At 44.4% G+C, this 23,444-nt stretch overlaps 1 protein-coding gene across 33 annotated transcripts in view; it reads left to right on the forward strand.

Annotated features, from left to right (window-relative positions):
* LOC307074318 (uncharacterized protein) overlaps nt 1–23,444 on the forward strand; it is a 128,070-nt gene that overhangs the window by 100,634 nt on the left and 3,992 nt on the right. For 29 of the 33 annotated variants that reach the window (XM_079734393.1, XM_079734368.1, XM_079734371.1 and 26 more), the window contains 4 exons: nt 20,483–20,656; nt 21,780–21,953; nt 22,132–22,305; nt 22,471–22,517. In XM_079734393.1, the coding sequence (XP_079590519.1) occupies nt 20,483–20,656; nt 21,780–21,953; nt 22,132–22,305; nt 22,471–22,517 (569 nt within the window). Of the gene's footprint in view, nt 1–10,118; nt 10,236–11,139; nt 11,207–11,378; nt 11,605–17,238; nt 19,016–20,482; nt 20,657–21,779; nt 21,954–22,131; nt 22,306–22,470; nt 22,518–23,444 lie in introns of all 33 variants that reach the window. The other 4 variants (XM_079734377.1, XM_079734383.1, XM_079734385.1 and 1 more) reach the window with 3 other exon arrangements.

Raw genomic sequence — 23,444 nt, forward strand, 5'->3', positions numbered from 1 at the left:
GTAGATTGGCGAACACAGAGCTTTTGTTTCGTTGACGGATGTCACAATCTCTGTGTTCGTCAATCTACTGATCGAGTCTTAAAAACAAGATGGCGTCGACGGGAGTACCACCGATGGTAATGTGTGTATAAAATGTCCTTTTTAATAAACAACCTGTACACTTACAAAGCTATCAATGCCTCGTTTTATATGTTAAGACCCTTACATTAGATGAGCGCATATGAGCTCATCTAATGTTCAATCCTCACCATAAGAGCCCCGAGGTTAGGCTGCTATGGCTGGGGAGAGACAGATGCATGGGAGGGTAGGGTTAGGTGTTGTGGGAGCTGGGCCCTGGCCCACAAGGGTCCGGGTCTGGGTCTGGTGGGGCCGGGTCCTGGTCCGGGAGAGCTAGCTCCTTGTCTGGGGGGGCCGGGTGCTTGTCTGGGGGTAGTACGGGACCTGGTGTGGGGTGGGTCCTATCATAACCTGAATTGTATGTGTGAGAATAGTGTCTATTAGATAAGTACACCCCCCATATCTATATTTCATTTTATTGTGTGAAGTCCTTATTTTTGCCATCATTAGTTTAACGGTCATTCTTCTTGTTATTTGTTTCATCTTCACGTTGACATTGTGCTCCACTTATCTTACACGGGCATATAATGTAATGCATGAAGTACCTCATTTCCGCCACAGGGTGGCTTTGACCTATTGGTGCACTTTCTGTCCGGTGGAACCTACACATGTTGTAGAGCAGTGTTGAGACACGGCGGACAGAACGTGTTGTTAACAAATGTGTCGCAATGTCTGTGTATGTTTACAGGTAAGCAAGCAATATAAGAGTAATGAATGTACATAAGAATGAGCTTGGCAAGGATACAGATATGTGGGGAAGAGTTGGCTGGTTTCCTCTGCCGTGAATGTTGTATTAAAGGGTCGCAATGCCGTCATGAGCAACTTCTTAGATAGCAGCTAAGCTAATCTTCTCCTGGTGCCATTAGGGTCCGTGGGCAGTACATTTATGTAGATTGGGTTTGTTGACTTTGTATACCAAGGTTAAGAACTGATTATCAGGAGCCACAATGTACTTTTCTTTTATGTATTTCCATTGTTAGTAATTACCATGTGCATTAATGTGTATTTTTGTGAACTGCGTAGTAATTAGTTAGGATGTAAACGGACATAGTGAAACCTACACATGTTGCAGAGCAGTGTTGAGACACGGCGGACAGAACGTGTCGTTAACAAATGTGTCGCAATGTCTGTGTATGTTTACAGAACCCAGTAAAAGAAACTATTCTTTAAGTCACTCTTGAGGAGAAAGAAATGCTAAAACAATAAAAGAAAAAAAAATAAATCTAAATCTGCCCATATATGGACACGTCAGAACTTTGTGGTTTTCACTGGCTACAATGTTGCATCTGTGGCTGCTGGTAATGCAACCACAAAGAAGCATGCTCTACGGCAGTGATTCCCAACCGGGGGTACGCGGACCCCTAGGGGTACGTGAGGGTATTGCAGGGGGAACACACAAAGATTATAAATTAGCCTACAGCATCCAAAAGGAAATTATATATATTATGAATTTTTAATAAGCCCATAAGTCTACTTTCGCATCCGCGATCAACAGTTCTTCCTCAGTGATTGTAGCACTACAATGCACATCATATGAAAAGTGGCGACATCAGGCCTATGCGTCAGACGTCTGTACTTTGCACTGTACTTTGAACATGCACTTTTCAGTGTTCAGTGTGACCCCATGCTGTTCGAAACGCTGAAAGACTTGCACCAGGCGAGCATCATGCAGTGTGGTGGAGGGTGCATGCACGACCACGTCATCCAGGTAGATGGAGACACCCTGGATACCGGCCAGTATGAGTGACATTATCTTCTGAAAGCAGCTCGGGGCTGATGAGAGTCCAAATGCCATGCGTTTGAATCTGAAGACCCCCATGTGCGTGACAAACGCTGTAAGGTCCATGCTGGGTCGTGCCAGAGGAACCTGCAGGTAGCCATTTCGTAGGTCCATCTTACTGAAGACAGTGGAGCCGTAGAAATGGCTAGTGAGTTCCTCAGCCGTAGGCAGGGGGTACTTGTCGGGGATGATGGCTTTGTTCACGTCTGTGAGGTCCACACAGAGTCGCAGTCTGCCCCCCTTTTTCTTAGCTATCACCAGGTTTGACACCCATGGCGAGGCGTCGACAGGCTCGACGACGTCTGCCCCCACCAGGCGCTGCAGCTCGGCCTCCACTGCGTCACGGAGAGCCAGAGGAATGCGCCGTAGAGGCTGGATGACAGGGCGGACTGACTGGTCAACCGTAGGCTGGTGTACAAATCCTGTCATGCGGCCCAGCCCGTTGAACAGTTGTGGGTAGCGGTCAGGCCAGGAGGTGGCGACCTGCAGGACATGCTGGCCTCTAGCATCACGCACAGCAAAACCCAGGGCAAGGAACAAGTCTAGGCCCATAATGTTGGCTCCCCTCCGGGTGATGCAGAACTTGGCGTTAGGCGCACATTGTCGCCCATATCTGACGGGAAGGCAAGCCACACCCAGAGTGGAGATGGGAGAATGGCCGTAGCCCAACAGGGGTTTAACTGCTGCTTCCAGAGGCACCTGACTGAAGAAGCGGTCATATGTGCATTCGTTCAGGATTGACACTTTGGCTCCTGTGTCCACGAGGAGCGGGATTAGAGCTGTGCCCACATATCGTCTAATAAGGTGAGCGTGGCGAAGACTCGCTGTCCCTCCTGCCCGAGACAACGGCGTAGGAGCGCACACTTCCGGGCCTCCGCTAGGTCCGTGTGTCCCAACGCCAGCAGATAATCCTCAAATGACCGCAGCCACCGATCCCAGGGAACAGCTGGGTCGCCGGGAACCGGTTGGAAAGGTGGAGGAGGTGGCAAGGCGAGTTCAGCCATCCTCGTTCGCCAAATATTGTGTTCGTGTAGGAGTCAATGACCACAACGTGTTGCTTCGTTCGTTGCGTTTACTGAACTGACGCACAACTTACATTTTACGACCTTGCCGTATAACACTGCTGAAAACCTTAAAGACACAGTAACCTGTCAATAGCAGTGCATAACCTACAGAGTCCAACAGGACACATTATGAAAACAAACTGCATGTTTTCAGACATAACAACTACCAAACACCGGCAGTAAAACGAGAAATACATTTTGTATGGATTTAATTGTACATCGTCTGATCCACCTCAGCCTCAGTGCTTTTTTTGCGGTGAAGTCCTGTCAAATAATTCAATGAAACCAGCCCATCTGCAGTGGCACCAGAGCACCAAACACACGGGAAATGTAGGTAAGACCGAGGACTTTTTCAAACGAAAAATGTCTGAATTCAAGTCAAGCCAGACTACACCAAAGAAAGCAGCAAATGTGTCAAACTAAGCATTGGAGGCCTCCTATGCTCTGTCATTACTTGTGGCTAAGTCAAAAAAAACACATTCAATTGCCAAAGATGTGATTCTCCCTGCCGCTATACTTTTGGTTGAATTTATGCTGGACAAGAAAGCAGCAGATGTGCTGAAAACCGTTCCATTATCAAACAACACAGTCTGTCGTCGATGATATGGCCACTAATATTGTTTAGCAGGTGGTCAATAAAATGATCAGAGCAGGTCAGTTCGCTTTGCAGTTAGATGTGAGTGGGGAGGCTCAGCTCTTGGCTTTTGTGCGCTATAAAGAGTCGGACATACATGAGCATATTCTGTTTTGCAAGAAGCTGACGGGATAGACAACCAACGAAGGAATATTTCAGTTGATTGACAGCCTTTTTAAAGATAACAATCTGGAATGGAAGTCATGCAGTCACATCAGCACTGATGGCGCGGCTGCAATGACAGGGAAAGTGCGTGGGCTGCATGGGCGTGTCATGATGGTGAACCCCGAAATCAAGTGGAATCACTGTATTATCCACCGGGAGGCTCTCGCAAGCAAAAGGGTGAGCCCTGAGTTAAGTGCTGTTATGGATGACGCAGTTAAGGTGATTAATTACATTCAGTCCAGGCCTATGAATCACCGATTGTTTCAGAGCCTTTGTCAAGCCAGCGGGGCAGGGCACGATCAGCTGCTGCTTCACACGGACGTTCGCTGGTTGTCTCGCGGCAAAAACCTACAGAGGCTTTTCGAACTTGAGCCGAGGTGTCTGCTTTCTTGAAAGAGCACTTGCACCCTCTTGGAGTTGTTTTTGAGAACGCAGGCTGGGTTGCACGCCTTGCATATCTTGCCGATGTCTTCTTCAAGCTGAATGAACTCAACCTGTCACTTCAAGGCAAGGACTCACACATACTTAACATGTATGACAAAGTGAATGGATTCATACATAAAGTCAGCTTGTGGGAGAACATATGGGACAATGGAGATGTGAGCTGTTTTCCACTCGTTTTCCACTAGCCCATCTTGCCACCACTGATGCTGAAAAAAATCCTATAGTCAAAATCATGAGAACACATCTCTCCAAACTCAAAACTGACTTCAACCAGTACTTCCATGACATCGAAGAAAAGTCAGAGCAACTGGACTGGGTGAGGAACCCCTTCAGAGGGACTGAGGGCAGCAGCAGCCTTCCTGCCAGACTGCAGCAAAACCTGGTGGATTTGTCCTTTGATCGTGTGCAAAGATGGCACATGCTGAAAAGTCACTGACTGAGTTTTGGTGTGAAGTTGAAAAGGAAGATTCTGAGCTGGGGTTAACTATTGCCTTTTGGATCAACTAACATGTGTGAGGTGACCATCTCAGCCCTGACTCACATCAAAACCAAGCAGAGAAACCGACTGAATGTGGAGAGCAGCTTGGTGGCGGCTGTTGCCACACTGCCCCCAGAACTGTCAAAGCTTTTGAAAGACAAGCAAGCGCAAGTGTCTCATTAAACTGAATAAAAGTTGTTTTTTTTCACTCACAATAATTGTAGATGGTATTACTTAAATGAGCAGTTGGATTAGATATAAAGACAAAGGGTTAAATATAAGAACACATTAGGGCGAATAATCACACATGAGAGAGGGGGTACTTTTAACATGGAAAACAGCTCAAGGGGTACACTGGTCAAAAAGGTTGGGAACCACTGCTCTAGAGTATTATGCACTCTGAGTATCTTGTACTCTGAGGACACTCTACTCAGTACACTGCTCTTCTGAAAAGAAAAATCAACCATCTATTGAATAGATTCTACTGATTCATACGTTCACACTGATGCAAATCTAGTGTTCATATGAACAAGGTGGTGATGTCTTTAAAGGATGGAGGAGGAGTGTACATGGAGGAGTTCAGCAGACACAGAGCAGAGGAGGCCTTTTCTACTTGATGTGCTTCTATTCATGACTTTTATCAGTCTCTTTATTGGTAACATGGTATCTATGTTCTGTTGGTTCTGCTGTAGAGAAGCCGCTGACTCAGTGACTGAGTGTCGCTACAGGCTGGTTCAACCATCAAGTGTCTCTTGGTTTTTCTCTGAGCTTCTATGCATCACAGCTCTCTGTCCATCGTTCTTATTTTAATAAAGTTATTATCCTTGGATCAGCCGCCTTAGCATGTCAGTCTGGGAGGAGTATGAACTGGGAGGGGAACTGGTCCAACTGGTTGGTTCACCATTTCCTTGTTATGAGTTGGACGGTTTGGTGTGGCTCACTTCATCACAGCAGGAAGACGACTAAGGTACTGTAGTCCTCTCTGATCCATGATAGATTATAAATATGAATAACTTTGAATCTCATTAATAGGGTGATGGTTAAAAACCTTATTAAATGTATGGATGCATTGCTATTCGTCAAAATTGCTATTGAATAATTTTGAAGATTCCTGCTCTGTAGAATGCTACATCTTAGACCGTGGGCATTGGGGATCGAACCCAGATCCTTCAGCCAGGAGTCAAGCGTCAGGTTGAGGTTAATAATGATAATATCAATGTAAAGTCAAGCATCAGGTTGAGGTTATATATGTTTCCTCTGATTTAGGATTTGTTCTAAATCACAAGTGTCCTAAGGTGACTTTAAAGGTACTTAGGACAGAATGGACGGTTGTTATATTTGTAGGGCGGTATTATGATTACATTATTTGTACAGGAAGATGGCCATCTTTGTTTTTGAATGTGTTTAGATGTCATCTTGTACTGGGTCTTGTTCTCTGTGGGCCTGCATCATTCTGCGGTAGTGTAGCCCTTCTCTATATCTGAGAGCATCCCTCGTATGAGAGGGACATGACCTTCGAGGGGAATTAACTCTGCCGTGACCGCCTCAACACATGGGTCACTGGTGACGACTGGTCCGTGTTCTTCAGCTCAGCCAATCACACTGACATCCACTCACCAGCAGGTGGTGCTGCGGTGCACCTTTTCGAGGGTTTCAAAACGGACCCTGTGTCAAATCATTTAGTTTAATACTGACGTTTAAATGATTCATGTACACTTACAGCAAAATGTCCCACTTTACTACAGCTGGAGTCGAATGAATCAGTCGCCTATAAGCGGTTAGTCTGGGAGGAGTATGAACTGAGAGGGGAACTGGTCCAACAGGAAGTAAACTAAGCTACTGTAGTCCACTCTTATCCGTGATAGATCATAAATATGAATAACTTTGTATCTTATCAGTCTTAACACTACTTTCGACAACATTGTAGTTCATGTCGGCACCAACGATGCTAGGACGAGACAAACTGAGGTCACAAAAAGTAACATAGCTAGGCTTTGTGACTTCGCCAGAAAGATCTGTCGGCATCGATTAATCCTCTCTGGCCCTCTACCCGATAAGGGTAATGATGAGCGCTATAGTAGATTATTGTCTCTAAATCGCTGGCTGGCACGATTTAGTTCGGAGCAGGGCTTTGGTTTCATTGATAGCGAAGCTGCAGAATCCTTGAACGCAAATGGCGCTCGACTAAACTTGAGGTCTTTCATCTTGAATGGCACAACAGTCTGCTCACCTATAAGGGTGCGCTGACTACTGCCAGGAACGCCTACTTTTCCCGTATCATCAACTTGAATAGAAACAATCCCAAGTTTCTTTTTGACACGGTGAAGAGTCTGACTCAGAATCAGACTGAGACAGTAAGTTCTTCCATCATGGCAGGTGAATTCATGGATTTCTTTGTGAATAAGATTCAATCGATTAGAGAGGAAATTGATGCTTGCCGTGCAGCTTGTCCTACACATCCTGTGGGGCAGGATGGGGTCCTGCCTAGTAGGATGGGGAATTCTGACGCAACTTTCTTGGAGTTCAAGGCAATTCCTCTGGTGGAACTTGAAAAGGTGATAAAGGCATCGAAACCAACAACTTGTATGTTGGATCCTCTCCCTTCCAAGGTTCTTAAAGAACTTCTTCCAACTGTGGGGCCTACTATCCTCTCGCTTATGAATCTTTCGCTTTCAACAGGAATTGTTCCCTCCAATTTCAAGGCTGCGGTGATAAAACCGCTACTCAAAAAGCCTGGCCTAGACCCTGACTTAGTCAGGAACTATCGGCCTATATCGAACCTGCCCTTCCTTTCCAAGGTACAGGAAAGGATTGTAGCAAAGCAAATCGTCGATTATCTGACGAGGAACAATCTCTTCGAACCTTTCCAGTCAGGGTTCAGGAATTTCCACTCAAATGAAACTGCTGTTACAAGAGTTGTAAATGACATCCTTCTTGCCTTGGATAAAAATACAAGCTCAATGCTTGTGCTGCTGGACCTGAGTGCTGCGTTCGACACGATCGACCATAGCATTCTTCTTCACCGTCTTTAGCACTATGTTGGTTTCGGGGGTACGGCTCTTGGTTGGCTTGAATCGTACCTCACAGATAGAACCCAATTTGTGCTCCATGAGGGTTCAGAATCAAAACACTGCAAACTACGCTTTGGCTTACCACAAGGGTCGGTCCTTGGCCCATTACTTTTTGCAATCTATATGCTTCCCTTGGGCGACGTTATCCGCAGCTTCGGAATTAGTTTCCACTGCTACGCGGATGACACCCAGCTCTTCATTCCAGTGGATTCAGGGAACTCGCCCCAGATCCAGAGGGTTGAGTCCTGTCTAACTGCGGTGAGGGGCTGGATGTCACAAAACTTCCTCCAGCTTAACACTGGGAAGACAGAGCTGATAATTATCGGCTCGAAGCGGGACCGGAGAGAGTTTGAGGATGTCTCACTGTGGTTGGATGGACTCGCCATCCTACAGAGTGCATCAGTCAAGAATCTTGGGGTCCTGTTCGACCCTCAACTGTGCTTCAACCAACATGTTAGAAGCATAACTAGAATTGCCTTTTTCCATCTGAGAAACATTGCAAGAATCAGACCAATGTTATCTGCAGCGGATGCAGAGACACTGATTCATGCATTTGTTTCATCAAGACTGGATTATTGCAATGCACTGTTCTCGGGACTACCAAAATCTACCACAAAAAGTCTACAGCTTGTACAGAATGCTGCAGCTAGACTGCTGACCAGAACGAGAAGGTTTGATCATATCACACCTATTCTCGCCTCTCTGCACTGGCTACCAATAACTTTCAGATCGGACTTTAAGGTGCTACTGCTAACCTATAAAGCCGTGCATGGATCTTCTCCATCCTACCTGAAGGACCTGATCATTCCTTATAGTCCTTCTCGGTCCCTCCGGTCTTCGGGAGCTGGCCTTCTTTCACTGCCGAAGGTTAAAAAGAAATCGGCCGGACAGAGAGCGTTTGCCTATCGAGCCCCCTTCCTATGGAATAGGCTGCCACAAGTGATCAGGGAAGCTGACTCTGTGGAGCTATTCAAAGGAAAGCTCAAAACGCACCTCTACGATCTTGCATTTGGAACATAGGATTGTGAAAACGATTGTGAAAATGCGAAGTGAAGACCACTCTGGTTGTTTGTGTTTTGTTAATGCAGTATACATTCCCGCTATGTACTGTTCCGTTCTAATTCACTATTCTGTCTGTTCTAGCATGTTGCGGTGACTGGACTGGATGCCTGGACTCTCCTCATGGTCAACCGGCCAGCACCACATCACCATTTTTGTGCATGTATTTACCTGTATGTCAATTATGGCACCCATTGCACTCCTGACCATCCCTGGAAGAAGGATCCCCCACTATGCGTTTCTTCTCGAGATTTCTTCCTTGCTAATTTCAAGGGAGTTTTTTCTTGCCCTTGTGGGGGCTTGGGTAAAGGGGGGTGTCATAAATATTTGACTTGTTAAGCCCTTTGAGACTGTAATGGTGATTAAGGGCTATACAAATAAAATTGAATTGAATTGAATCAGTAGGTTGAACATTTTTAAGATTCCTGCTCTACAGGATGCTACATGTTCGACTGTGGGCATTGGGGATCGAACCCAGAACCTTCCAGCCTGGAGTCAAGCGTCAGATTGACATTAATAATGACTTTTTTTTCTTGTGTATTCTTGTGTCCTTGGGTGACTTTAAAGGTACTTGGGACAGAATGAGCAGTTGTTATATTTGCATTGCGGTATTATGATTATATTATTTAAACAGCAAGACGGCCATCTTGGTTAGTGAAGGTGTTTAAACATCATCTTGCGCTGGGTCTTGTTCTCTGTGGGCCTGCATCACAGATCTGGTTGTGATGTCATACCACATGAGGAAGTCCATATATGGTCCTGCCTTCAGAGTGGTTTAACCAGCACAGGGATCAGTCGGTATGTGTCCTCACGGTGAACTTGATCTTATCAGACACATTTGAAGTGCTTCGAGACCTTCTGTGTGGAATGATGAATAGTTTTTAAAGAGTGTATTAGACACTTCTGGGCAGCATCTCCAAATCTTTCCCCTCGTTGAGAATGAAAGGGTCTATGAATCTGCATCTAGGAAAGACCACCCTGCCTCTCGTCCAAAGTAAACAGAGACAACAGCCCCTGTGACCGGAAATACACAGCTCATATAAAAGCAGAGAATAAACAATGAGTGGCTGTAGAAACAATATGGAGTTGTGTTTGTGTCCAGGTCTCCAGTCTACTATGGATGAGGAGAGAGAGGAGGGGGGTCCTACCTCTAAAACCACTCTGTATGGGGAACATGGCTGCCAGAGCAAAGCTAAGAGGTAAGAAGAGGATCTCTCTGTCTGTGACTGTTGTCCATCTTAGAGCAAAGCAGTGATACATCATGACTCCATCATTAGTCTGAGTAAAAGCTGTGTGTGTGTTGAAGCCCAGAGCAGCAGCAGAGAGCAGACTCCCCTGGACCCAGCTGTGTCTCCATGAAGAGTGACCGCTCTATGGGTCTACCTGTTGAGTTTAAAGATGGAAATCAGTCTATTGAGAAGAGGTGAGGACTTAGAGAGTGACTGGTCAGACATGGAGGGGGGCTTCTTCAGCGATGGAGGATCGGGGGGGCAGAGGCGGGAGATCTTATGGTGGTAAAAGGCTGTGATCGGCCTTGTCACACTGTAAGGAAGAGCTGCCAGATTGTTTTGCATGAAGGTGACTCCGATCAGATGGATTTCTGGATTTCATCCAGAACAGCGTGAAAAGCACAAATCACATGCAATCCGGTCCGTTCAATGATCTGATCTGGTTTGGGCCACTTTCATATGCGGTCCTGAATCAGATGCAAGAGGGAATTCTCTCAATGCGACCACAGGTTGAACAGTCGTATTGTAATTCATGTGACTTTGACGTGATTCATCTTATGGGCCACATTTAAAATGCAACGTGAACAGCCAAACCAGAGCAATAAATCTGAACTGAGCATTAAGGCTTCCCTGATATGAACACGGTTCTGTCTTAAGTAATAACATCTCAGTAAAAAGTTATAAGATCTTATCAAGATAATTAAGGACTTAAAAGCTTGAAACAAGTGAAATACAAGCCGGGAAAAATGCAATTAATTGTGTGTGTGTGTGTGTGTGTGTGTGTGTGTGTGTGTGTTTGTGTGTTTGTGATAATAAGCAGAGAGCAAATGTAGATTCAGGATTCAGTTGATGAACTGTTCTCCACACTGATTTCTCACACTTCACTCAATGACTGCCTGGCTTGTAGCTGTTCCACCTTTGTTCTCAGGTAGCACACACTGTCATCTCCTTCTCCACCTATAGAGTGAGCCCTGACACAAGGAGTCACACGCTCTACTAAACGCAGTGATATAAAGTGTGTTAACAGAAGATAAAAACAATATCTATATAATTATAAATATAATAGATCCTATGTATGTGTGTGTGTGTTCTCTACAGTTACCAGGAGAGGTCAAAGGGTACCATTGCTCAGTCTGAACAGCAGCATCTAACAGAGCTGATCAAGGTGTGTAAATGTCCACCTTCAGCTCTACATGAACATCAGAAAGCATCTCTTGTGGTGCTCATAGTCTCCAGGCTTCCCTCTTTAGACCAGCGGACGTGAATCCAGGACAGATGCTTCTGATGTCCTCAGTGAGTTCAGAGTAAAGTTCTCCTTGATGTTTGTTCTGTTCCAGAGGGCTGAGGAGAACGCACACGCTTTCCTCGACAAGGAGCTGAAGAAGCTCTGGAGGGATCTCTTCTCAGATTACCCACAATGCTCAGAGAGTCAGAGGGAGGAGGAGGAGGTGGATGGTAAGAAGGAGGAGCAGAGGAGGCGCGCGATAGAGGGAGTGGTGGACATCACAAAGCTCTGCCTGATGGAGATGAACCAGGAGGAACTGGCCGACACACTGGGGGGTGGTAAGAGACTCTTATTTTGAAGACAGGGGAGCCAATTGCTTTGAAGGACAGACACTCGTATCTTGAAAACAGAGCACAGACAGAGACTCTTATTTGTCTGTTCAGACTAAATGACATAATGCGAGATTTCTACATTTCTAAATTCAATGTGATATGTGAGATATCATTTCTCTTTGAGGTTAAATGGTTTGATCCAGATATGTGGGGTTATCTTGGGGGTATCAGGTTAAATGGTTTGATCCAGATGTGTATTACTGGTCCGGCACCTCGGTGCCCGCAGTACCGGAGTCGCGGGAGTGCCTGGGCCGCTGTCACGGTGAATGATTGTCCAATCCAACCATTTCTTCCTCAACTCTTCTTTCTTGGACAAGAGATCTCTCTGTGTGTCTCTCTCTGTCTCTCTCTCCTTCTCCCTCTCTCTGAGTCTCTCTGGATGTTTAGTTGTTTGTATTACTGTGACGGACACTGCTGTTAGCCAGTCAGAGGCGAGACATTTGCATATCATGTATATTCATGAGTAAGAGCGAAAATCCTGGCGTTCCTCCCGTCCACCATCTCCACCACACTAGAACAGCGTGAAACAGAGCATATTTTTACCAAAACCAACTCACAGGGGATTCATTGCCACTAGTGACCAGCGCAAAATTAATAAAAAACGATGCAATGACACCTTTAAACATTGTACATCATACCAACCAAGGGCGTAACCATGGTTTAGACATTGGGGGGGTCCAATTTTTTATTATTATTTGTTAAGTGCATTGCCTACAATTCTATATTTATATATGAAAATGTGGACATTTAGAACATAGTTTCGAGGACTACATTGACCATTTGAATTCACATCTAAAGGAATAGTGTAATCATGTAATGTCTGCCCCGCCCCCCCCCCCCCCCCCCCCCACACACACACACACACACATACACACACACACTTTGTTTTGGTTAGTTGCTTACTGACCTTAAACACACCTACCAATTACAATTATGCTCTTCCAGTAGTACTGTAGCAAAAAGGATAGCTTCCAATGGAAAAATACCACAAACCCAAAGCATGTTTTTTTAATGTTATTTTAATTAGGACAACTACTGATGTACTTTTGTGATGTACAGACTTTAACAAAAAAATTTGCTGAGGACTTTTAATTCCAGGGACTTGCACAAAGCATGAAACTTAAAATCTTGATTTTTACTATAAAAAGCAAGTCTGATTATTTACACTGAAAATTATTTACATTGACTGGAACACAGAAGAGAAATGAACATGGGATGTCTATGTAGGTGTAAAAGTGCTACAGCCAAAGGAAAGGCAGCATAGGACTGAGATGGAAAAGTATTAACTAAATAAATGACCCAAAAACCTGGAGGCGTTCATTATTAAGCTCAACTAAGCTCTGACAGATCTGTTTCCTGTCCAAAGCATCCAACTTTTCCTGATGAACATGGCAAATGGCAACGTTGTTCAGCCGGGTCTGCGTCATCATGGTTCTCAGCCATGTCTTCAGCCGTCTCAAGGCGCTGAAACTTCGCTCTGCCTCTGCTGAGGAGGCAGGAACAACCATCAGCAGTCTCAAAAGGATCTCGACTTGCTTGAAAAGATGTCGCACCTCTGGCACCATTTCCCGGAAAGTGTCTGCTACCTCTGAGGAAGTTGTACAAGTGTAGTTGGCCTGGAACATTTTCAGCTGCACTTCTAAAGCCATGGCATCCAACTCTGGGTATTCATCCACAACTGCATCAATGTTCCCAGAGATGAGTACATCCTCTAATTTTTGCAGTCTTTGAAGCCCGTCCTGGCTGAAGCGCTCATTGCATTGCACCACAGCAGTGTCCAAGGTATTGTAGTACTGCATTCTGTAGTACGCTTGGGCAGTGGAGTGAGAATGTGATGTGGCTGGACCAGTGAAGCGCTTCGGAGGCTGCCGCACATGAGGCATCTTGATTGGCTGCAGATTAAGAGATGTGACAATCTGAGAACCTCTGGAGTACAGCCAGTCAAAGTGCACTTCAGATCTTTTGGCCTGGAGGCCTCTTTTCACATGGTCTACAGCAGCCAGCATCCCTGATGTAGTTTGGCTTCTCTGCTGCAGAGAAATGTTCAGCTCCTCCATGACAGCCATGACATCTTCTGCCAGAATGATGCCGAGAATGGTATTGCCCCTCAAAAAGCTTTTGTGAAGGCCACTGGCTCTTGCAGACATTTCCATCGTGGTGGATTGAGACATCTCTTCTGTGGCTGTGAGCACAGATTCATATTGTGAGAGGACAGAGCGCATGGCTGGCGTTCGGACTGTCCATCTGGTGGGGCAGAGAGGCTTCAAAGATGTATGCGTAGCTGTTCGATCTGACTTTGCTACAGCTGTGAAGATAGCCTTGAACTTCCCAGACTGATTGAATAAAACGCCCAACTCATGCACTAACTGCATTGCATCTCTTATAACGGGGGCGGATACACAGGCAGCTTGGGTGATCAAATTGACACAGTGTGGCCCACAATGAACATATACTGCAAGAGGCTGCTCTTTCTTGATATGAGCCTGCACACCTTGCATCCTGCCAGACATATTGGCTGCCCCATCGTAGGTTTGACCTCGTAGCTGTGAAAGTGGGAGATTTAGGCGAATCAAAACATCTTTAGCTACACTAGCTATGTTTTCTCCAGTTGTGGATGTGACCTGATACAGGCCTATGAATTCCTCTCTGGGCTGCAAGTTTTTGTCAACAAAGCGCAGACAGAAGGACTCTTGCTCAACTCCTGCTGCATCCTGTGTCCCATCAATTATAAGGGAAAACTGAACCACTGGCAATGAGTGGATTTCCTGTGTTATTTCGCGTACAATTGTGTTGCTGACAATTTGAAGGACCTCATTCTGAATTTTGGGGCCGGTGAAATTGTTGTGCCGCTGAAGCCAGCTTGAAAGTTCTTCATCACCCTCTGCCTTGTACTTAATTAACTGGTGGAAGTTGCCCTCTTTGTTGTCATGCCCCCTTAAAGCATTGCCCTGTCTGGCCAAGCACATCACCCCCCCCACAATCTTCAAGAAACTATTCCTGGCCACCTGCTGCTGCTTTTGCAACTGAGAGGAAAGTTGAGTACTGACAGGCTGTTTTTGGTGCAAATATGTTGTCACCGCTGCTGAATGGCAATCGCTGTCTTCATGTTCAGAGAACCTTTGGAGAGCTTTTTTCCAATTACTGAAACCAGTGTTGATAAAAGCACCATCAGCCTTACTGGCTAAAGCGGATTTCTGTTCTCCAAAATATTTGGAACAATAAAAACAAAGCACACCTTTCAGTGAGGGACTGTAGTGAAGCCATTTGTACTGCCTAAACCAACTGTCCTGAAATTTGAGCGTTTTATTTTTCAGGGACTGAGTTTCGATAAAGCGGGTATTGGGCTGGTGTGGGCAGGTACCAAGCTCCTCCTTATGCTGATCTAAACCACTGCCTCCTCTGCCTGGCTCTGTCTCTCTTTCCCTGTCAGTCTCCTGAAATATAACGTGTAGCGTTGGAATTACCTGTATATTTTCACTTATCATACACAAGATGCAGGTACCTGTAATGCCTTACTTAGCTTCATACTTAAAATGACTGTCTTTGTGCAATACTAAATTGCATTATATTTCACATTCATTCCTCACCTGATCATCTGCATGTCCAGAGCATACCCCTGTCTGGCCACTGCTTTCAGCCTGCCTCTCTGCCTCCCTGTCTGTCTGTGCTGCCTGCATTGTGACCACATGTCATTATGTTATCAGAAGAACAGTGGCTGACCTTCGTGATCATTTTGGTCTATATACTCTGCTTGTATTAGAAGTAGGCTACTTTTATGTATTGCTGACATGTAGGCCCAGTTTATAAACAATGTTGTAAGGCTGTCTAGTCTCACATTCAAAATTCTCACCTTATCACCTGCATGTCCAGTAGGGCTTTGACTTTTGCCCAAAAATCATATTCGAATTTCGTTTGTTTATTAATATTAATATTCGAATATATTCGAATATTTATTAATAATATTTTGACCATTAAATGCCTTCAGTAATACCTGGGCTGAATCCGAATACTTAGTACATACTATTTATGTTCAGTGTCTATGTCTACTACTTGACGGTCTACAGCTATGCGTAGAACGCCTAGAATGGTCTTCTACAGCTATGCGTAGAACGCCTCTTGCGTGTTCCAACGGTTTATTATGTTTCTAATAAATCCCTGTCTAATCAATACTTCATTCACTGCCTCTTCCGTGGTCGTTACAATATTATGAATAGACTGCATCGGGTTCTCCGACGTCTCTCCCTCTTGGCCTGCCCATAAAAGGTTCGAATATTAAGGGCTGCCTAATATTCGTTCGAATTTTGATTTATTTTTTTGATATTCGAATTATATTCGAATCACGAAGTTCGAAGTCAAAGCCCTAATGTCCAGAGCATGTCCCTGTCTGGCCACTGCTTTCAGCATGCCTGTCTCTCTCCCTGTCTCTCTGTGGTGCCTGCATTGTGACCCCACGTCATTTTATCAGAAAAAACAGCGACTCATATTTTAATTAGGCTACTCGTTTTATTTACTCACACATTTAGCTCGGTATCAAGCTACTAATTGTCTGGAGAAAAAAAAAACGTGTACGCTCGGCTGCTGGTCCAGTTTTATCCGCTTTTTAAGTAACCTTAAATTGTCCGTTACCTCCTCTCCAACACGTTAAATAACGTTACTTACATTCAAATGACTCACCTGATCACCTGCATGTTCAGAGCACGTCCCTGTCTGGCCACTGCTTTCAGCATGCCTGTCTAGGCTGTCTCTCTCCTTCTCTCTCTGTGCTGCCTGCATCGTAACCATGTCATTTTATCAAAAGAACAGCGACTGACCTTCATGAGCTATATTTAATATTCTACTTTTACGAGGCTACTCGTTTTATTTGCTTACTCAAAGCTCGGTATCAAGTTACTTACTGTCTGAAAAAAACTCCGTATGCTTGGCTGTTGGTCCAGTTTCTTCTGCTTTTTACGTACCGGTAACCTCAAATCCTCCATTACTCTTTACTTTCTTGGCTCTCACTGAAGAAAGAGTGTGGGGTAACCATGACAACGCAGAAAGTCGCGAGGTGTTTCAAACTAAATCGCACAAGTGTACAATTAGGAGGGGGGATTCTTAACAAACGGAAATAAATTGAAAATAAATAAGACATAACAAGAGACCGATCCATTGACAAGGTTCATAAAAAGAGAACATGTCATATATTTTACATTTTATCCTGCTGTATATTGGGGGGGACAGGTTAGTATTTTCTCAACATTGGGGGGGACACGACCCCCCCAAAGAATGCGTGGTTACGCCGTTGATACCAACAGCAGAATAACTCAGAATAAATGAAACACTATCTTGTTATATCAGCATAGTAAGTCACTTTCAACTGATTCACTATCATTATTGCTCCCATTAGACCAATCATATTGCTGTGGAAAAGATTTTGAATCTGTTACATACAGTCCTTGACAAGACCAGCTTCTCCGACCACAAGTGATGAAGACACTAAATATCATGAAGTTTATAATTAAAAGGAAATATTGACCTGTTTCCTCTGTTTCCACTGATCACCATCCACTAACTGATGTCTTCTGTTTTTTTCTCATTTAGGATCTGCTGCTCTCGAGTGCCAACATAAAATAAAGTCTAATTTGCAGAAGAAGTTCAGGTGTGTGTTTGAGGGAATCGCTAAAGCAGGACAGCCAATAGGTCTGAATGACTTCTACACAGAGATCTTCATCACAGAGAGAGGCAGTGGAGAGGTCAACAAGGAACATGAGGTCAGACTGATTGAAACAGCTTCCAGGAATCCAGCCAAGGAAGAAACAGCAATCAAATGTGAGGACATCTTTAACCTGTTACCTGGACAAGATAAACCAATCAGGACAATAATGACAACTGGAGTGGCAGGCATTGGTAAAACCATCTTAACACACAAGTTCACTCTGGACTGGGCTGAAGGCAGAGCTAACCACGACATACACTTCACGTTTCTCCTCACTTTCAGAGAGCTGAATTTACTGCAAGGGAAAGAGTTTAGCTTGGTGGAACTTCTTCAACACTTCTTTATTGAAACCAAAGAAGCAATAATCTACAGATATGACCTGTTCCAAGTTGTCTTCATCTTAGATGGTCTGGATGAGTGTCTACTTCCTCTGGACTTCCAGAGAAACCCGATCTGGACTGATGTCACAAAGTCCACCTCGGTGGACGTGCTGCTGACAAACCTCATCAGGGGCGACCTGCTTCCCTCCGCTCGCATCTGGATAACCACACGCCCTGCGGCAGCCAATCAGATCCCTGCTGAGTGTGTTGACATGGTAACAGAGGTGAGGGGGTTCACCGACCCACAGAAGGAGGAGTACTTCAGGAAGAGATTCAGAGAGGAGATGCTGGCCAACACAATCATCTCCCATGTCAAGCAATCACGAAGCCTCCACATCATGTGTCACATCCCAGTCTTCTGTTGGATCACTGCTACAGTTCTGGAGGACTTCTTCAAAAAATCCCAGATAGGAGAAGAGACGCCCAAGACCCTGACTCAGATGTACAGCCACTTTCTGAGGGTTCAGTCCATACAGGGGGACAGGAAGTATCATGGGAGAGCTGAAACAGATCGACACTGGAGTCCAGAGAGCAGGGAGATCATTGTTTCTCTGGGAAAACTGGCTTTTAACCAGTTGGAGAATGGCGACCTGATCTTCTACGAGGCAGACCTGGCAGAGTGTGGCATCAATATCAGGGCAGCCTCAGTGTACTCAGGAGTGTTCACCCAGATCTTTAAAGAGGAGTGTGGGCTGTACCAGGACAAGGTATTCTCCTTTGTCCATCTGAGCCTCCAGGAGTTTCTGGCTGCACTTTATGTCTTTATGTCCTTCATCGACACTGGGGTCAATTGGCTCTCAGATGAACAACCAACCTTCGATGAACTCCTCCTCTACCAGAGTGCCGTGGACAAGGCCTTACAGAGTGAGAACGGACACCTGGACTTGTTCCTCCGCTTCCTTCTGGGCCTCTCTCTGGAGACCAATCAGATTGTCCTAGGAGGTCTGCTGGGACAGAGAAGAAGTAGCTCACAGACCAACAAGGAAACCGTGTCATACATCAAGAAAAAGATTAGTGGAGATCTCTCTCCAGAGAGAAGCATCAATCTGTTCCACTGTTTGAATGAGCTGAACGACCGTTCTCTAGTGGAGGAGATCCAACAGGCCCTGACATCAGGAAGTCTCTGCACAGAGTATCTCTCTCCTGCTCAGTGGTCAGCTCTGGTCTTCATCCTACTGTCATCAGAAGAAGAGCTGGACGTGATTGACCTGAAGAAATACGATTCTTCAGAGAATGGTCTTCAGAGGCTGCTGCCAGTGGTCAAAGCCTCCAAAACGTCTCTGTAGGTTCACTAATAACATGTATCACAATACACACAACACAATATACCTTATAGTAGAATATAAAAGTTACGATAACATAGAAAACATCTTTCGAGGTTATCTCATAACATGTATCTCAATATACACAACGTTATATTGTGTAACAAGGTTGAAAAGTCAAACTCAAAAGCTCTATTTATTATGAATTAAGAAATAAGGAATAAAAAAAAATATTATTTAATAATAGTTAAATACATCTGTATTTAAATATGTAGCTATATGTATGAATAAGTATTGATACGGATAGATTCATAAATATACGTTTATTATTAATAAAGGTAACCCATTACTTTAAAACATTTTAACCTTGTTCACCACGTTTGGTTATATGGACACTGTTTGGGTTTAACCATTAGGATGCGTTGATACAGAGATGTCCGGGTCATTTCGGGGAAGGGTGAGAGTCATGAGTGAGCGGGAAAAAGGAGAGAGAGGGAAGAGACAAAGGAGGAGATTATTTAATCCTTTGTAGAGATCGCCCAGCTAAGTGATATTTAAACATTTACTTATTAGTTGTAACCAGTAGTGGCACCAAGTAATTATGATTGAGGGAGCTACGGGGGGCTAGATTGTTTATAGCAGAGGCTGACATATTTTGACGCAAAAAATATTACTACACAATACGCTATGATACGAATCAACCATTCAAATCACACAACAAGCAGCAACGGCCATCATCACTTACACAAATGAAAAATATGATTTCTTAGCTCAGCTTTGTTACATATAAGTCAGTTCGATGTCTTCATATAATGATATATAAAAATATATATTATTATAATATTATTGTGGCGATCATGGTTGGCGTCACCACATGCCTTAACGGATCCTGGGAGGGTCGGCGGCACCGAGGCAGTCGTGGTTGTGGGCGATAGGGTGTGTGTTTCAGGTGTGTGTGTTTACATGAAGTCTCTGAGGGTTGTGTGGATAATGGGCCACCAGAGTTGCTGAAATTTATAACATAGGCTCCTGTCTGGTCTTTCCTGTTCTTCTCGCCACATTATTATTAAAAACATATTTTTAAATTAAATTAAATATTTGTCATAACAAAATAACTTGGGGTTTTGGGAGGGGGGGGGGGCTTGCCTTTTTCAGGGGGAGTTCAAGCCCCCGCTAGCCCCCCCCCCTTGTAACCGCCGCTGGTTGTAGCCCTAATAAACAAAACATCTCTGTAGATGAACTGTAACATGTATTACAATAAATTACAAAAAATACATGATACTACAATAAAAAGTCAAATTAATATACTATACACGTCTCAAACACTAGAAAAAAACTCCAATATTGAATAAACAAAAGGATCTAATGTCTATATTAGTTAAATTAATAAAACATCTCTAATTAAAGATTTTCAACACAAGTCCTTCATTATGTTAAAAGTAAAAGATCTAAGTTACTTTAACGTGTTCTGTTTATTGTGTGTGCAGCCTGAATGGCTGTCATCTGTCAGAGAGATGCTGTGAAGCTCTGGCCTCAGTTCTCAGCTCCAACTCCTCTAGTCTGAGAGAGCTGGACCTGAGTACCAATGATCTGCAGGATTCAGGAGTGAAGCTGCTCTCTGCTGGACTGGGGAGTCCACACTGTAAACTGGAAACTCTCAGGTCAGTTTCACTCAATGGTCAAACAGTTCCACCACAATTTCCACATCAGAGGACCAGTATTGATCTGCTGTGCCCCAGTAAAATCTCACGTTTGAGTTTTAACAAGATCCATATTTGACAGTGCATTAATTTAGATTGATATTAACGGTAAAATAATGGATTATTTTCTAATCCACAACGTCAAAGGAACGCAGTTTAACCCAAAGTTCAAGCTGTGGCGCGCACCTTGCGGTCCGGGTCCGTACACCGCGGCGTGCACATTACTGTCCGTGCACGGCAGTGTGCATGTCGTAGCCGGTGCACCGCGGCGCGCACGCAGCAATCCATGGATCCTGGTTCATTTAATAGTCTGATGGATGATTGCTGCTTGTGAAAACGATTGTTGCCATGTATTCTTTTTTTTTCACATTCCCCACCCATGCAGTATAGTGTAAAATGTTCTGTAATTAAAATAAATATGCCCTGATGTACACACAGCGTTGTTTAGGTTTAGTCAGAGAAGCTACGTAGGCAGTGTATTCCGTTATCAACCCCCGTTTTGAGTCACTGGATCCACCCCCCCCCCCCTCTGCGCTCTGGGACCTCCCACTTTACAAATTAACATAAGCACTGATAGGGGGTCTGTTTCTGTTTTTACCACCAGCGACGCAACATCTCTTTCATCACCAACTAACTCTTCATCCTCCTCCTCCTCCTCAATCAAATACCTACTGATAATAACCGGCTGCTGATTGGATAATATACTCCAATTAGGATTTATTTTCTTCTCTGTTTCTTCTGTGTCATCCTGAATAGTGCATTTCTTTACATGCTCTTGAATACACTAGTGCTGTGGTGACATTTAAATGAAACTTTGCACAAAGTACACACCAGTGTAAGTTTTCTGATTGATCCTTGGTTTCAGTTTGTTAATGATGGTATAAGGTGTTTGTTTTATTATATTCCTATTCTATTCATAATCTGGAAGCTGGAAATTAAGGTTGTTTCGTAAAGTAGAATAATAGATTATTCTTAAGATCTACTGTATTAACATTTAGTTAAACTAATAACACATGTCTAATAACAAATTTCAAATACAACAATAATCACAGTTTCTCACGTGTTCTGTTTGTTGTGTGTGAAGTTTGAAAGGCTGTCAGCTGTCAGAGAGATGCTGTGAAGCTCTGGCCTCAGTTCTCAGCTCAGACTCCTCTAGTCTGAGAGAGCTGGACCTGAGTACCAATGATCTGCAGGATTCAGGAGTGAAGCTGCTCTCTGCTGGACTGGGGAGTCCACACTGTACACTGGAAACTCTCAGGTCAGTTTCACTCAATGGTCAAACAGGTCAAACCACAACTTCCATATCAGAGGACATGGAACAAATTTACCTCCAGAAAAGTAATAATTCTCACGTGTGTGTGTGTGCGTGCGTGTGTGCGTGCGTGCGTGTGTGCTTGTGTGTGTGTGTGTGTGTGTGTGTGTGTGTGTGTGTGCAGATTGTCTGGCTGCCTGGTCACACAGGAAGGCTGTGCTTCTCTGGCCTCAGCTCTGAGCTCCAACCCCTCCCATCTGAGAGAGCTGGACCTGAGCTACAATCACCCAGGAGACTCTGGAGCTGCGCTGCTCTCTGCTGGACTGGAGGATCCACGCTGGAGACTGGACACTCTCAGGTATGGAGAGGACAGCTCACCACTCAGGGACAAAATCTCCTACGAGGATTCAAGCTGCTGCTAGATGAAGCTTGTGTGTAACTCATGTTGTGTAGAAAGTGATGAGACAACAGATGATGAAGGTGAATGTTTCAACATGCTGCTCTCACTTCGTTTACCCCCCAGTGTGGAGCACGGTGGAGCGTGGAGGCTGAAACCAGCTCTAAAGAAGTGTAAGTGTCTGTTTGATTGATCACAACACACACTTACTATTGAGATGGAAAGTCCATCCACCCAGCAGGAGGTGACGTCCGGTCATTCACATGTGAACTTGTGTATAGGTATTAGGGATGGGCACGAGTAGTAAATATCAAACTCAAGTGATTGAATGAATTCCTCGAGGATCAATTGAGTACTCGTTTAATCGAATCTATTTTTCGAATGCAACGCATCTGCAGCAGGAATAGGTCTAATGATGAACGGCAATATTACCAACCAACCATGTAATGCTTATTCTCAATCAAAACAGTCAGAGTTATCAGAGTATTCATTATTTATTTTGGCAAACGTTCGAAACACATTTTCCTTACAAAAATAAATATGTGTCTCACAATTTAAATCACTTCGAACAAAGGCCTGTACCAGTTTAAAGGATAACGAAACAAGTAGCCTAACCATTGTAAATAATTTAAAGCTGCAAATAAAACGGCAGCAAATGAACTAAAAAAATACTCAGCGTTGTGATCTTCTCTCCACGGCCGGGATTACAGATGCTTCTTGCGGGGGCGAAAATAGCCGAAACACTTGGTTGCTGCAGGTCTGCTTACCCGAACTCACCGTTGTGTTTCAGGAGCATATGTTGCCGCATAGTACTTGTAGTACTCTGGTAGCTCATTTACGCTTGGCATATTTTACATTTCACCTTATGATATCCTATTTCTGTAAAGTATTTCAATACTCCGCTGAGCTTTGTTCTAACCGCCATCTCTTAACCTTTGAATGCTGGCGTTGTGCACACGGCACGGCTAGTGTTGACTCGTTCGCGAACGGATCAGTTCGAATGAACGAATCGTTAAGACGAACGAACTGAACTGGTTCCTCTCTCTCGTTCACCTCGTTCGTCTCGTTTGCCTCGTTCGTTCTCAGACTCGACTCCTCCC

Source organism: Pollachius pollachius (assembly GCF_949987615.1).
Source record: "Pollachius pollachius genome assembly, chromosome: 4".
Taxonomy (NCBI): domain Eukaryota; kingdom Metazoa; phylum Chordata; class Actinopteri; order Gadiformes; family Gadidae; genus Pollachius; species Pollachius pollachius.